The sequence below is a fragment of the Macrotis lagotis genome, chromosome 1 (assembly GCF_037893015.1).
Source record: "Macrotis lagotis isolate mMagLag1 chromosome 1, bilby.v1.9.chrom.fasta, whole genome shotgun sequence".
NCBI lineage: Eukaryota > Metazoa > Chordata > Mammalia > Peramelemorphia > Peramelidae > Macrotis > Macrotis lagotis.
In genome coordinates, this window is record NC_133658.1 from 667,195,264 (window position 1) to 667,210,822 (window position 15,559).

A 15,559-nucleotide genomic window follows, 5' to 3' on the forward strand; every position below is an offset into this window, starting at 1 on the left:
GGATCAGTGATTGAAGTACTACAAATTAAATGAGGGAAAAAAATTACCATAGGGCCAGGGGATCCATTGTCTCCAGGAAGACCATTTTCACCCTATTTTTAAAGGAAAAAAGAACATTGAATTTTCAACTTTTGTCAACTATTTTGGGATTGAAGTAAAAAGCAATTTGTCACTAAGTAAAAGGAAAGATAGACTTTGATTTACAAAATCTCTAAAGATACTTTGTTTCACTCATTAATAAGGCTTCATTAAAAATGGAAAATAAAGTGAACAGGAAGCATAATTAGCATTTCTATTTATTTAAAACTAAAGTATATGAAAACATCAGCTTTCTCAGAAACATTGATATATTACCTCCTTTTATCCACTATTGCTTAGCTTTTGAAGTATAGAATTTCTTTAAATATTGGTAATTAAAGAGACCAATATAAGCTCCCTAATTCAATTTAAAAAATGAAAATAAAAAATTTCTATTTAAGGAGAGCAAACATATTGAAGGGGTTATATTCAGAAAAAAATACTAGGGAATACAGATGTGGGAAGGGAGAAAATACAAGCAGAAGGAAGATAGCATGGAGGGAAATAAAGAATTAGTAATCATAACTTTGAATGTGAATGGGATGAACTCTCCCTGAAAACCTAAGCGAATAGCAGAGTGGATTAAAAAACAGAATCCTACAATATGCTGCTTATAAGAAACTCATTTGAAGCAGAGAGATACATATAGAGTAAAGGTAAAAGGTTGGAGCAAAATATATTTTGCTTCAGCTGAAGTGAAAAAAGCAGGGGTAGCAATCCTTATCTCAGACAAAGCAGCTGCAAAAATAGTGTTAAAAGAGATAATGAAAGAAACTTTATCCTCCTAAAAGGTACCATAGACAATAATGAATATATATGCACCCAATGGGACAGCATCCAGATTCTTAGAGGAGAAGCTGAAAGAATTACAGGAAGACATAGACAGCAAAAACTCTACTAGTGGGAGACCTCAACCTCCCACTCTCAGATCTAGATAAATCAAATCATAACATAAACAATAAAGGAGTTAATGAGGTAAATAGATTGTTAGAAAAACTAGATATGGTAGACTTATGGAGGCAGTTGAATGGGGATAGAAAGGAATATACTTTTTTCTTTGCATTATATGGAACTTATACAAACATTGACCATATACTAGGACATAAAAACCTAATGGTCAACTACAGAAAGGCAGAAATACTGAATACATCTTTCTCAGATCACAATGCAATAAAAGTCATATGCAATATTGGGTCAAGGAGATATAGACCCGGAACCAATTGGAAACCGAAAAGCTCATTTTAAAGAATGAATGGACCAAAAAACAAATTATAGAAAGAATTAACCATTTTATCCTAGATAATGACAATAATGAAACAACATACCAAAACCTATGGGATTCACTCAAAGCAGCTCTCTTATCTTTAAATGCTTACATAAATAAATTAGAGAAAGAGGAAATCAATGAACCAAACATGTAACTAAAAAAAATAGAGAAGAAACAAATGAAAAATCCCCAATTAAATACCAAATTAGAAATTATAAAAATTAAAGGAGAAATTAATAAAATTGCAAGCAAAAAAACTATTGAATTAAAAAATTTCTATTTATAGTGAATAACATACCTTCAATCCAGGTGCACCTGTTTCACCTTTTTCTCCATTCCTTCCATCAAAACCCTAAAAAAAAATAGCATAAACAATATCAGGTTGACTCATTCTTGGCTAAATAATTGAACTCACTCTAGCTTAAAGTGAGAATACTATACTATGGCTTTAAATTGTAATTAGTGAAAATAAAAAAAAAACCAAAAAATTGTAATTAGTGCTGATTTTCCTTTGAATTGATCATACTTTTATAAATCAGTTTTTATTTTACTAGTAGTATTTTGATATGATATAATTAAATAATTTATTAGATAATGTCATCAATAAGAATAGGGAATGGGCTTATGATTTCATTGGCATAGGCAGCTCTGCAAAGAAGGAACTCTCTATACTATTAACTGTTTTAACAAGAACCTGTCTGCATTTAATGTCTCAGATTTTCCTAGAGGCCTGAAAGGATGAGTGCCTTGCCTAGGTTCACACAATTAGTCTCTGTCAAAGACAGGGTTTGAGCCTAGGTCATACTGGTTTTGTGGCCAACTCTGCATTCACTATGCCATGATGCTTCTAATGTTGTTAATACTATTTAGTAATTTTTATTTTGGTACTAATGACAACAGGAAAATAATTATGTCCACCCATGACTTTGTTAAATTTAAACAATGTCTTTAAAAAAAAGACTTTTATATCTATGGAACCCCATGCCATGCTACAATATATATTGCAATCATTTTGTTGTTAAAATATTCCTGCCAAGTTTTATCTTTTAATACCTTTTATAACACATTATTTTTGTTATAATGATCCTTTATTTGCGTCTAAGTAATGAATCTACTTGTGCACCATTTGCCTCAATTTACCAAAATCTATTCTAAAAGCATTAAAACAAGCAAGATACTTATGAATAACAAATAAACTCAACTTACTCGATGTCCTTTCATACCAGGGAATCCAGGCATACCTGCAGGACCTTTGAGACCCTAAAACAAAAGAATAAAATCTTCATAAGCTGAAGAGTTTCCAGAAGATGGGAAAGGGTGTTGAGTCATAGGAAGAATAAATTTAAAGCACTGAGTGTGTCTAACCAAGTGGAAAGAAAACCCTTTGGTTAGAGCACTGTCATGAACAGGAGGGATTAGAATTTTTGCTATTTGACTCCATAGGGGAGAAATAAGAGCAACTAGAGGAAACTACAAAAGGATAAGTTTAGACTTAAAACCTTCCAACTATGAGAGCTAACTAGAAGTGGGGGTGTCTCAAAAGTTAGTGATATCTCCTCACTTAGAGATTTTCAAAAAAAAGAAATCTAGATTTCTAGAAGAACACTTTCTGGTCATGTTATAATTGGGGTTTCTTTTGTGTTTGAGTTTTTGTGTAGAGATTTTGTGATTTTTAGGATTTAAAACCTTTCAGTCATAGCTACAATCTAATACTAAAAGTCCCTCCAAATAAAAAAAGCAGATGCTAATGACCCATTCCTTCTTAAAAATGGGCTCTGCAACTTTGTTTTCAGATGGTTGGGATTTACCGGGGGTCCAGGCAAGCCACGTTCTCCAGGTCGTCCAGGTCTTCCAGATTCACCCTAAGGAAGAAGTGAAGAGTATGTGACCACATTTGTTTGGTAATCCTCAATAATGGCTACATTTAGGGGAATGTGAATATTTATATTATTTGGAATATCTCATATTATGTTATGAGAAATTCCACAGGACTAGACTTGCATTTGATAAAGAGCAAGTGTGAAACAGGGACAACACAGGATCTAAGTGACAATTTATAACAATAAAAAACAGTAGCAAGGAGACTTACAAACATTATGTCATTTGATTCTCCCAATAACTCTGGAGTGGCATGGGGAATGATAATTATTATTTTGCTTTGCATATATATTTGTATGGAATTATTTCTATATACTTTGTTTCCCCCACAGTAAACTCCATGAGGACAAGGGCTCTTTTCAATTTTGTCCTTTTATCGCCAGCACCTAGCATAATGTCTGACACTTAACAAGCAAATTCTTGGTGAATTGAATTGAACAAATTGAATTAGTAAGTTTATAAATTCTAAACACTGCAGACATTATTTTCTTGCCTGTTTGAGTAAGAGAAAAGTTTAGTTTCACTCCAAATAAGTAACAAGCATTTATTAAACTACTTTTGCTTGTTTGGCACAACACTAGGTGCTATTTATTCAATTACCATGAAGAGGATCTTCTGCAAGGAGCTTACATTCCATTTTTTTACTGATTTTATGCAATGAACAAGATAGGGAGAAATCTCAGTAGTACTGTGAAGTAGGGTTTTAATAAATTAATTCTGCATTGTTTAACATGTTCTGTTATGACACAATATCAATTTGGTTTAACAAATATTAGAAAAGAAGTATAGCTGAGGTGTTAATAATTTAAAAAATAATTTAGAGTTTACTAATCCACCTCATTAGTGCTGACATAATAAAAACTCAAAGTCAATTTACTAATAAAAGGGTCTTTTTATTCTTCCCATAATCAACTTTTAATAACTTACATCTTTTCCTGCTGGTCCTACTGGACCTAGAGGACCAGCTGGTCCTGGGGGTCCCTGAAATTAGGAAAGAAGAATGAACATTATAGTATAATAAAAGATACTTTTAATTTTTGGGGGGGGGAATGTAACCAAGAAAGTCTTGGTGTTGACAAAAACAATATTGATTTCCTGAGAAAACAGTTTTCTCCAGAAAGAATTTTATTGTTTATTTTACTTCCATAGAAAAAGCAACTTAATTGTCTTATTTTATATTATGTCTAATGGTCCTGACAAAAAAGAAACTGGTATCATGAACCTGGAAATAATTTCAAGGGCTAAATTAAAGTTCTATGAGCCATCAAAATACATCTCATACTTTCTCCATAGCTGATTCTCACTGGACTGTTAAGAGTAAAAAAGAGTTGTATCTTTTAGAAAAATGTAGATTCCTTCTGCCCTTATTGAAATAAGGCAAAATGGTAAAAATATAAATCACACCAGTTGAGGAAATTGGGAGAGTGATCAGCATCACAAAGGAGCTTGCATTTTCTATGGAAAGAATTTTTTATTGGCAATGTGCCTTAGAGAATTATTTGGAGTAGGATGAGTTAATCTGGATTAAATGGTCTTTTCAAATTTAAAAATTATTCAAATAGCAACAAGAAATTATTAGTTGTGTAATAAACCAATCAGAAGCAAATTAGAAAATTGTTTATAAGTTTACATACTATGGTATCTTGAGAAAATCTGAATATATTGATTAAAATCAAAGGAAATAAAGGTAATATCTTGTAGTGAATATTGATTAATTATGTTAATTAGATAAATACTCAAATTGTACTTACTGAGGGACCAGCTTGTCCAGGCTCACCAGGGGGACCTTGGTATCCAGGAGAACCCTAATGCATACCAAAGAATATACATGATTTTAGGATTAATTTTTTTCATTTTTATAAATTTACATTAGATAATGATAATTCAGATTCCTTGATATAGGTATCAAATTCTATCTCAATGCATCTAACATGATTATAATGAAATTCTTCCTTTTTTTAATAAAACAAAAGAAGAGCTGATAAAGAAAGCAGATTAAGCCAGTTTCCCTAAACTGAGATTTAAAATATTTAAATTTGAAAATATATAATATGAAAATAGCATGTCTAATGATTCTTTTTCTATACTATTAATCATCATTAGTGGGAAGGAATTAAATACTGCTTAATAAGAATATGTCTTGAAAAAGGCAAAAGAAAAATAAAAGTAATTACAACTCTGAATCATGCAATCCACACTTACAGGAGAACCAGGATGACCAGCTGCACCAGGGGGACCAGGAGGTCCTTGGGGACCCTAGAATATTTAGTTGAACAATAATTACAATTTGAAGACATAAATAACACTATACTCCTAGGTTACAAAATACCAAATTAGGAAAAAGACAAATTATAGCAGGGGACTGTCCATCTTCCTAACTTCTCAGATAATGGAATTGATGCCACAGTGGTTAAATGATTGATTTTAGTCAAAGGATGTTCAAAACAAAGACTATAAACAAGTTAATTAAGTTAGGGGATCACCTGCCTCATAAAGGGATAAGAATTTCTAATAGTAGAGGGTCTTAGAGAATCAGAGAAATTGAAGCTCAGTTTTTTGACTATAGAACCAATGCTCTTTCTATTCTAGTGACTTAAGACATCTTTAAAATTACGGGAATATTATGGTTTTAAAGTTAAGTTAATCAAAATATAAAAAAGTATTTATTAGTTATTTTCTAAATACAAAGCAATATTCTAAGTGCAAAATACCCCTAAAAGAACAACAATATAGTTTCTCCTCTCAAGGGGTTCACATTCTACTAAAGAAAGACAACACATATAGGAGTTTTATCTGAAGCTCATCTCTAACATAGTGATATCCTTTTGGTCTTCGATAATGAAGGACAAGAACCACCAACCATATGGAAAAGCCTATATCATTTAGTTTTAGCAGTAAAAACTTGTATTGCATCTTTAATGTTTATTTCATCAGTGAAACCATATCCACTTATATAGATTTTTTTTTTTGTTTTAGGGTTCTGCCTTTTTTGCAATTTCCAAGGTCTAACAGAGGACCTGGCAAATAATGGGTACTTAAATGTTATGAGTAAACCATGCATGAGATTTAATTCACCAGAGGAAATTTGACAATTCTGACAATTAGATTTTCTTTAATTTAGAGAAACTTTTGATTTTTCATAGAATCAACATTTTTCTAGCAATATTCCAGTAATATTAACTTGATAATAGACTGGTAAGGAGAAAAGTCCAGAAGTTAGAAAGAAGATCAAAGACAAGTGACCAGAAGTTCATTGCTTCATTTGGTAGAATAACTCTTATTAGGGTTTTTGAACTTTCCTGGGAGGCTCTTCTGATCCAAGTCAGAAGATCAATCACATATCCAGATAAAAATAGAGGTTATTATGAATGAAAGAAAGAATGAATGAATAAAAGCATTTATTTAACATTTATTATGTGCAAAGACTGTGCCAAGTTTTGGGATATATATATATATATATATATATATGTATATATATATACATGCACACATACATATGCACATTTAGATATATATCTATATGCACATATACATGTAAGAAAATATCTGAGACAATACATGTGAAAAGTGAGATCAGCTCACAAGATTAATATACTAAAGATATCAATGTTAGTTAAGATAATCAGGTAGGAACATGTATGATTTCTTATGAGAGAAATAAGTTAAGCTAGCTGTGGCTGCATCCATGGAGGGCTAAGAGTTAAATAAAGCATGTTATTTTCCACTGATGTTACTAAAAATTCAAAAAGAGATTAGAAATTATATTGATTTTCTTGTTAGCATCTTCTCTGGACTGTCAATAAATGATAATTTTAGTGGTATGATTAAAATACAGGGGAATGAAAATTGAATGTAATAGGTTATTTTTTAGAACATCAATATCTGGTCAGCAGAAATTTAAGAAAAAAGGAGCAAGGTGCTGAATGAAGTTGTACTGAATGGGGTTGTCATCCTATGACAAAGACATTTAATGGAAATTTAAAGTCTTATAATTGGGCCTATACTATTAGGGTATGTTTCATGAAAAAAAGAAAATTTTGAAGTATAAAAGTTATTAGAATATCATATTAGTCTACAAAATGAGTCATATTTTACTTACTTGATATAATTAATATGATAGAATAAAATGATTTCCATCAGGATTTAAGTTGGAAATGAATATTAGTAAATCATGAATAGAGTACATTTTTTGCTTCCATGCATACCTTGTCTTCATGTTTCTTCTTTGTTATCTTTATTGTTTGCAAAAAAGTTTTCCTGATATTTTCCTCTTTTGCAAGAAGTACAAGGTAAATAAAGCATGTATGAATTGTTAGTTGATTGGGCAAAATGAGCACCCATATATCTATTAAATATGAATGTAAATCTGTATGCACTTTAAAAGTAGATTTTTCTGCCATCTTACTAGCTCAATGTGAACCATTATCCACCTTTCATTTCACCTCTAGAAAAAAATTTCAACGTCTAAGAGTCTCAATATTTGGTTTATATATTTTTCTCATTTGTTTCAAGATAATGTTCTATTTCTACTCTCATTATCTTGGCTAGCAAAGAAAAAAATTCTGCTATGTTTCTAAAAGTTAAGACTTTTGGTACTGGGTGAATGATGGCAGAATTTTAATATATAGATAAACACTCCAGTCATATTGCATTGAAATCCAATAAGGATGGGCTTTTTGCTTTCTCTGTTCATTTTCAATCTCTATGATGGATGATAATAATAACACATAAGGGCTCATATTTGAGCTGATAGTCTTCTGATGTATTGGAGAGAGGATGTCTGAAAGTTAGCTAAATGAATATCATATGGATGCTGGAGTCAGGAAGGAAAACTTGAGTTTGATTCTTAAGATACCTACTGTGTGACTCTGGGCAAGTCACTTAATCTTTCACAGACTCAGTTTTTTCATCTTTAAAATAAGGATGATAATAACTACTCCCCAGAATTGTGAGAATAAAATGAGATGATATTCATAAAACACTTTATAAACTTAAATTTGTTGTTGCTGTTCAGTTCTGTCAGTAGTATCTGACTCTTTATGATACTTTCTTGGAAAAGATACTGGTGTATTTTGCCATTTCCTTCTCCAACTTGTTTTATAGATGAGGAAACTGGGGAAAACAGTGCTAAGTGGCTTGTCCAGGGTCACACAGCTAGTAATTATCTAAGATCACATTTGAATTCAGGTCTTCCTGTCTCTAGGCTCAGCAGTCTATATAAATGCTAAATCTTTTTTTGTTAATAATTATAATACATCATTTATCCAATTATATATTTGTATATAATTATGTATAATTGATCATGATTTTTTTCATAAATCTCATAATTAAAATAAACTATAAAAACTAACAATAAAGAAACATGGGACATAGAATCCTATATATTTTAGAAAAATGTGTAGGTAGCTCAATTAAAAGGATTTATTGCAAACTAGATTGAGTCATTTAGCATTGATGATTTTCTATGTTATTAAAATTATTAAAGGAGTAAAAAGAGGAAAACCTCATAAACTCATAGATCTCAAGCTAGAATGAACCTTAGTGGTAATCTGATAGATACAACTGAAGCCTATGAAGGCTGAATGAGTTTTCTCAGGTCCCAAGGGATGTACAATTAGGAGAGCAGGTATTTGAAAACAAGTCTTCTGACTTCAAAGCCAACCTTTTAACTTCACAATGAAGAGATAAATAACAAAAAGAGGAACAATGAAGCATGTTAAGCAAGATACAGAAGTAATAACAAAGCATATTTAATCATAAAAAGAGATGGAAACATGAAACATGCAAAGAAACAAGTTAATGTGGAAAAGATGATAGCAGAAGGGAAGAGGAGTAGAGGAAGTTATTCTAGGGGAAAAAACAAAAAACACAAGATTGGAAACCAGCACCATCGCTTTCTTGCATATCCTCAGTGGGGAACAGCCCATTTTAGACAGTTTCATGATGATCATTCAAGAAAAAAATCTAGTTCTTAGAAGAACAAATATCTAAAACATAATAATCTAAAAGAAAAAAAATACACGTTAATACTCTGGAAAATAAACAGATAAAAGGTTGTACATACAGGTAGCCCTGGCATGCCTGCTCCTCCACCACCACCACCAGCCTTGACATCATAGGATTCAAACTGAGGAGAGAAATTCTGGAACAAAAAAGTTGAAATAAATATAATTGAATTCAATAAAAATTTCATTTGCATGCCACAGTCAGATCTTGTAACACATGGTTTGATAATTGTGTCTTCAAGATTAGAGCCATGTAGACTATCTCTCAAGGTAAATAGGACAGTATCACATAATCATTTGTCTTGTTTTCCGTTTTCTATAGTGATCACCTTTCAAAAAGTCATGTGTGTATATATACATACCTGGAAGACCAGTTAATTCTATCCCCCTAATTTTACATAAGATGAAACTAAACTCTAACAAAGAAACAAAAACCTCAACTTGAAGCTTGCTTAAGGTCATATAACCCAGGTCTCTTAAATCACAGTCCAAGAAAATATAACTGAATGCTATATGTTTTCTTGACTCACACATATAAATTCCACTGAAAACTACTAGAAAATTAGACAAAACTTTTAGGCTTATTCTATTTTTGATCCTGGATAATTATAGGATTATTAAAATGTCTTTTATTCCATAAATTAAAATAATGGAGGGTCATTGTTTTGCATGAAATGTGAAACATAGCCAAGAATTTAAAGCTATATGGATGGTATTAAAAGAAGAAAGAGAATTTTTGGACTGCTATGTCACCACCATCAATATCTCCTCTAAAAGTGTATTAAAAGTCATTGCCTTAAAAGAAATAGCCCCTTTTAGCTAAAAGAAACAGTCCTTTTCAATAGTTCTTATGAAACCTGCATCTCTACTAGACAAGGAACTGAACTTCATTTGGTCCCATAACTCCTAGAATTATACATTATATCCAAAATGGGCATAAATACCCCCTTTTTGTTTTTTTTTTTTGATTAAATGTCTATTAAAGAGGGTTGGAGAGTGGGTTTATGGGGATCATAAAAGTAAATTTGATTGAACTAATAGAAAGCCAGTTTGATTGAACCAATTAGAAAAAGCTAAAGCAACTGGATATTGAAGGAGCAGAATGATATTTTTTCAGTATTTCTAAATTGATTACTAAGAGGCTGAGGAGCAGATGTTCTTCATCTCCACTGAGGATAGCATAAGAAGGATGAAACTGTAGTATGAGAGAATTGTTTAGATTAGACATGGGGGAATATGAGACAATTAGAGTGTCAAAGGAGATAAGGACATCTTCAAGAGATCTCATGGAATCTCCAGGTAATTTTTCAGTTCTTACAGATGATTGGAGACTATTCTTGATTGAGTAAAGGATTAACTAGATTAAAGAATATTCAGGTCATTTTTAATATTTTACCTGGTTAATAGGTGGACATGATTCACAGATTCCAGGGGGACCAGGAGAACCAGGACTACCTGGTTGTCCAGGGATCCCAGGCTCACCATTTCTTCCAGGAATACCAGGTGGGCCCTAGAAAAGAAAAAAATATAATGAAAATGGTGATGTGTTCAGTAATGCAATAATAAAGTCCTAATGATTTTAAATAAATAACATTATCAATATTATTAATTATTTACTAATTAACCTTACTTCAAAGTCTGGCATGAGAAAAAACAACCTCATGGGAATAATTCATATTTTATCTTTTGGAGAAACTATCATCTGATGGATAATGCACTAAATGTTATTCAAACCTGTGATTAGTTTAGTAAGGCTCTAGATTAGAAGTTCTTTCCTTTTGAGTGTGTCACCGGCCCTTTGGGGAATCTGATGCAACATATTTCCCTTTTCAGAATAATATATTTAAATGGAAAAATAAAATACAAAGGCTTACAAAAGTAATCAATTATATTTTAAATGCAGTTACCAAAATATTTTAAAAATGCAAAGACCCCCTAAAAACTATCCATAGATCTCCCAAGTTATCTATGGATTCTAGTTTAAAGGCTCTAAGTGGTTTTGACTAGTGACCAGTTTGTGAACTTTTAAGAGTGATTTTAGAAGCATGGAAATTATGTAAAGTTTTAGGAACATCAAAATTGAAATGTAAAAATAAAGATATTGTTCTACCAGTATCTACCAGTATCTATCAGTATGTTCTACACAGTACTTAGCATACAAACAGGTGGCAAAGAAAGAATATATGAATGATGAAAATATCACAACAAAAAGACCATGGTAAAGATAAATTTATAGTTAATCTCTCATCAGATCAATTTTCTTTCACTGAAGGTCTTTTACTTACAGGATCTCCTTTTGGGCCTGCAGCAGGTCCATTAGGAGGACGGGTAGTCTAGGCAGAAATAGAGAAACAAGATAAGAAAGACATAGAAGCCATTTTCTTATGAAACAGACATCATACATAAGAAATGCCTCAATAAAACAAATACTACTGGATATTGGGTTTAATTTCTATCTTTGGAAATATTATTCTGTCTCACAGTTTCTTAGAGATGCCAATGAGATTTGATAGATATATTACATATCACCTCATCAATAACTCTTAAGAAATGCATGTTTTCCCCATTATAGTTTCTTGAAAATATGAAATTTCCTTCTTGACTATTTAATAGAACTCTAAAAAATTGATGAGTAATTTTTATAAGTGGCTGTTAACTTTGCTAGAGTTTACCCTTAAACTATTCAGAAGTGGAGCTTTGATTATTGAAATATCTTATTAAAAGTGCTTATTAGAATTGATTTTGAAATATATCCTATATATAATGGATAGACTGTCCCTCTTGAAATCATCCAGGGGATCAGGGAATAAATAAAATTCCACCACTGGAACAAATTGTCTGTGTTAAATAGGCAAATAATTTAAACTCTTGGTTCTTTAAGAAAATTTGTTACAACATAAGTTGTTAAAGTGCATATGTAGAGGGAGTTTACACTTGGGAATGTACCTTTGTGGATGAAATAACAGATTTGTATTACTGATGATAATAATAATGGTGATGTGATTATCAATTATAAAATGATAGAGTCTGAAGCACATGGAAAATTTAAAAATTAGGGAGTAGTACTTTACTACAGGTTATTTTGCATAAACTCATTGCTTTGGTTAGTTTGATGTTGAAATCAAGGTAAGAGCAGATACTTTTTTTCAACTTAATTTTCCATTTAAATGCATACTAAGTAAATTTTATTTCTTTTCTATTTTATTCTTTCCTCCACTGGCCTTTTTTTTGATATTTAATAAATATCTAAAAAATCTCCATATCAGGAAGATAGCCATCTTTTTATATCACCTGATAGTTTGTTCCCCATTGAGTTTTTTTAAATTTTACTGGGATTATAAGAGACACTTATGTATGTAGAGTACTATAGAAGAATTTAGAACTGAATTCATTATGAAATGAAATGTTATTGAATATATTTATTGATAAAAATGGCATCTTTTTTTAAGGCAAGTATCACAGCCTGTTTGGAAGATCTGAGTTAAAATCCAGTCTCAAAAACTTCCCAGTTGGATGGCATATCATTTAACTTTTATTTGTCAGTGTAGAAGAAACCACAGTTTTTCACCATTCCAGTATTTTTGCCAAGAAATCCATGGAGTCATGAAATGACTGAACAATAATCTCAGAAAGAGATATTAATTAGGTTACAGTTACATTTAATCTAACTATGAAGAAAGATATATTTTGAAATTAAAGTTCTATTTAAAAGGATATCCTTGTGGTGCATTGAATGACTACTATTAATGGACCAGCTTTGAAGAGCAAGCCACTTTTTTTTGCTCACAGTAACTATTCAAAACCATGAGTTAAGTTATAGAAAAGTTATATTTTTCATTACTGTAGAAAATATTTATAGTGATAAAATTATGAACTTTTCTATTAATTTATCCATGAATAACACAATTAAATAAAGGCACTTAGTAAATACATGATTCTGTGATTAAGAAATATAATAGCATCTCTCAGTGACCAAGGCAAATGCTTCAAATTTATGCATTTCCAATATGAATATTGCATTATTTAAGGTTTTTCTTTAGACTCACTGTGGGTGAAGGCTGTGGACAAACTGGACAGCATTCTCCAAATGGAATCTCTGGGGTGGGACAGTCCAAAAGCTCATCATCACACATTATGTCATCACAGAGAACAGATCCTGAGTCACACACACATATTTGGCATGGTTCTGGCTTCCAAACATCTCTATCTGCATACGTTTGGCCAAGATGGGTACATTCTACATCAACAGCTGGAAAAGAAATGAGATATGATATTTAGAGCTTTCTATTTCATTCAAATATGTAATTTTCTGGGTTTCTGTACATGTATTTTATAGCTTACCAAAAGAAATTCATTTTTATTGGCAAATTTGATCAAAGTATAATCTAATATATATATATGTATATATATATATACATATATATATATGTATATATATACATATGTGTAAGTAAGGAAATAAGGGGTTTTTAAAGTTTTTTTTTTCTTTTGCAAGGCAATGGGGTTAAGTGGCTTGTCTAACACACAGCTGGGTAATTATTAAGTTCCTGAAGCTAAATTTGAACTCAGGTCCTCCTGACTTCAGGGCTGGCATTCTATCCACTGTGCCACCTAGCCTCCCCTAGAAATATGTTTTTAAACTGATATTGAAATTTCATCCAAAATTATATAACTGTGGGTGGTCTTCTTAATATAAAGTTCATGCATTCCATTTCAACTACTTATTTTTGAAGGAAGAAATTGATTTTTTTTCATTCAACTTAAGAACAAACATATTTTCCATATGTAGTGGAAATTGTAAAATGCCCCACACCCCCACACCTCCAACAAACATTATGACTACATCTCTGAATAAATGCAACATTTCAATGTAGCATCACTTTGTGGAAATATTATTATAATTAAAAAAATCCAAAAGTTTACTTAGTAAAATTTTGTTCATAAGATACCAATGGGGGTGGAGAAAACTAAATTAACTAAATTATATTTCAAAATTTGAAAATGATCAGTTTTCACCTTTAATCTTTATAGTGCAAATAGAATTGTTAAGAAAACTCTTATCTAGAAATCAAGTGATTATAAAAAGCAATAATCTTTAATGAGAAGCTATATAATTTAAGTATTTTATAGCTTTTAGTAACTATTTTCTCCAACATTTCTTAATGCATATTTTATTCAAAATTTTGTAAATGTCCTCATTTTAACTTTTCTTTGATTTTAATGTAGATACACATTTTAAACACTTTTTTAACTTCTTATTATTCATATGAAGTTCTGGAAAGGCAGTGAAATTCAGGTTTATAATTCTCTACTGTGTTCCATGATATATCATCTTTATTCAAGAATAATTCACCCTAAGTATCTTTTCAAAATTTTTTTTTCCAATAATGGTGAATAATTTGCATCTATCTTCTCTTTTGTAGGCTACTTGGATAGGTCAGGACTAAGTGATCAGTACAACTCCCAAAGAGTTGGGGACAAAGAAATCAATAGTGATATCACCTGAACAAATTGAGCTAATTGACCATAATCTACACTGTTCTCTGAAAAAAAAATCTAAATAGTGGTGAACTCTTTAAAGTATTTCTTATCAAAGTATCCTATATCTTATAGTATATATCATTTCCCTTTTAATTAAGTAAAATTAATTAATTAGTAGTTCCCTTAATTAAAAGAAACCCCTTTAATTAAGAATACAAGAAGAAAATAAACCAACCTAACAAGAGCTCAATTGAGTCTGATTGCATATGTAGTTATGCATCTATAGTGTTTACCAGTTGCAAAGAAGAGCATATGTATATTCTCATTCTTTGGAACAAAAAATGGATCATTAAAATTATATAGCCTGAGGGAGCAGCTACTTGTCACAGTGCATAGAGCACCAACCCTGGAGTCGGGAGGATCTGAGTTCAAATCCGACTTCAGACACTTAATAATTGCCTAGCTGTGTGACCTTGGGCAAGTCACTTAATCCCCATTGTCTTAAATAAATAAAATAAAAAATTAAAGAAAAAATTATATAGCCTAAGAATTTTTCCTTATATTTTCCAGCATATTGTTATAATACTTATTTATAACTAATGTATTTTGCTGGTTCTCTTCATTCTGCATAATATATTATGATGAAAAATAGATTTTTTTTGAAACAAGAAACCTGAATCCTAGTTCTGTTCAAAATTGTCTTTATAATCCTAGATCCTCATTTCCCCTTTGTGGGCCTTGGTTTCATCATTTGGAAAATGATGGGCCAGATCAGATTATCTCTAAGGTATCTTCTATCTCCACCAGGCATCATGTTTCTATGAAATAATTTCTATGTCCTTTAAACCAA

General features: G+C 31.1%; 1 protein-coding gene across 1 annotated transcript in view; it reads right to left on the bottom strand.

Moving 5' to 3' along the window:
* The window catches only part of COL3A1 (collagen type III alpha 1 chain), a 63,214-nt gene that overhangs the window by 32,511 nt on the left and 15,144 nt on the right, over positions 1 to 15,559 (bottom strand). The window contains exons 2-12 of the mRNA XM_074215520.1: positions 13,275 to 13,477; positions 11,514 to 11,561; positions 10,625 to 10,738; positions 9,288 to 9,365; positions 5,426 to 5,479; positions 4,975 to 5,028; positions 4,151 to 4,204; positions 3,154 to 3,207; positions 2,552 to 2,605; positions 1,644 to 1,697; positions 48 to 92 (exon numbers count right to left, since the gene is read on the bottom strand). Coding sequence (XP_074071621.1) covers positions 48 to 92; positions 1,644 to 1,697; positions 2,552 to 2,605; positions 3,154 to 3,207; positions 4,151 to 4,204; positions 4,975 to 5,028; positions 5,426 to 5,479; positions 9,288 to 9,365; positions 10,625 to 10,738; positions 11,514 to 11,561; positions 13,275 to 13,477 — 812 coding nt within the window. The remainder of the gene's footprint in view (positions 1 to 47; positions 93 to 1,643; positions 1,698 to 2,551; positions 2,606 to 3,153; positions 3,208 to 4,150; positions 4,205 to 4,974; positions 5,029 to 5,425; positions 5,480 to 9,287; positions 9,366 to 10,624; positions 10,739 to 11,513; positions 11,562 to 13,274; positions 13,478 to 15,559) is intronic.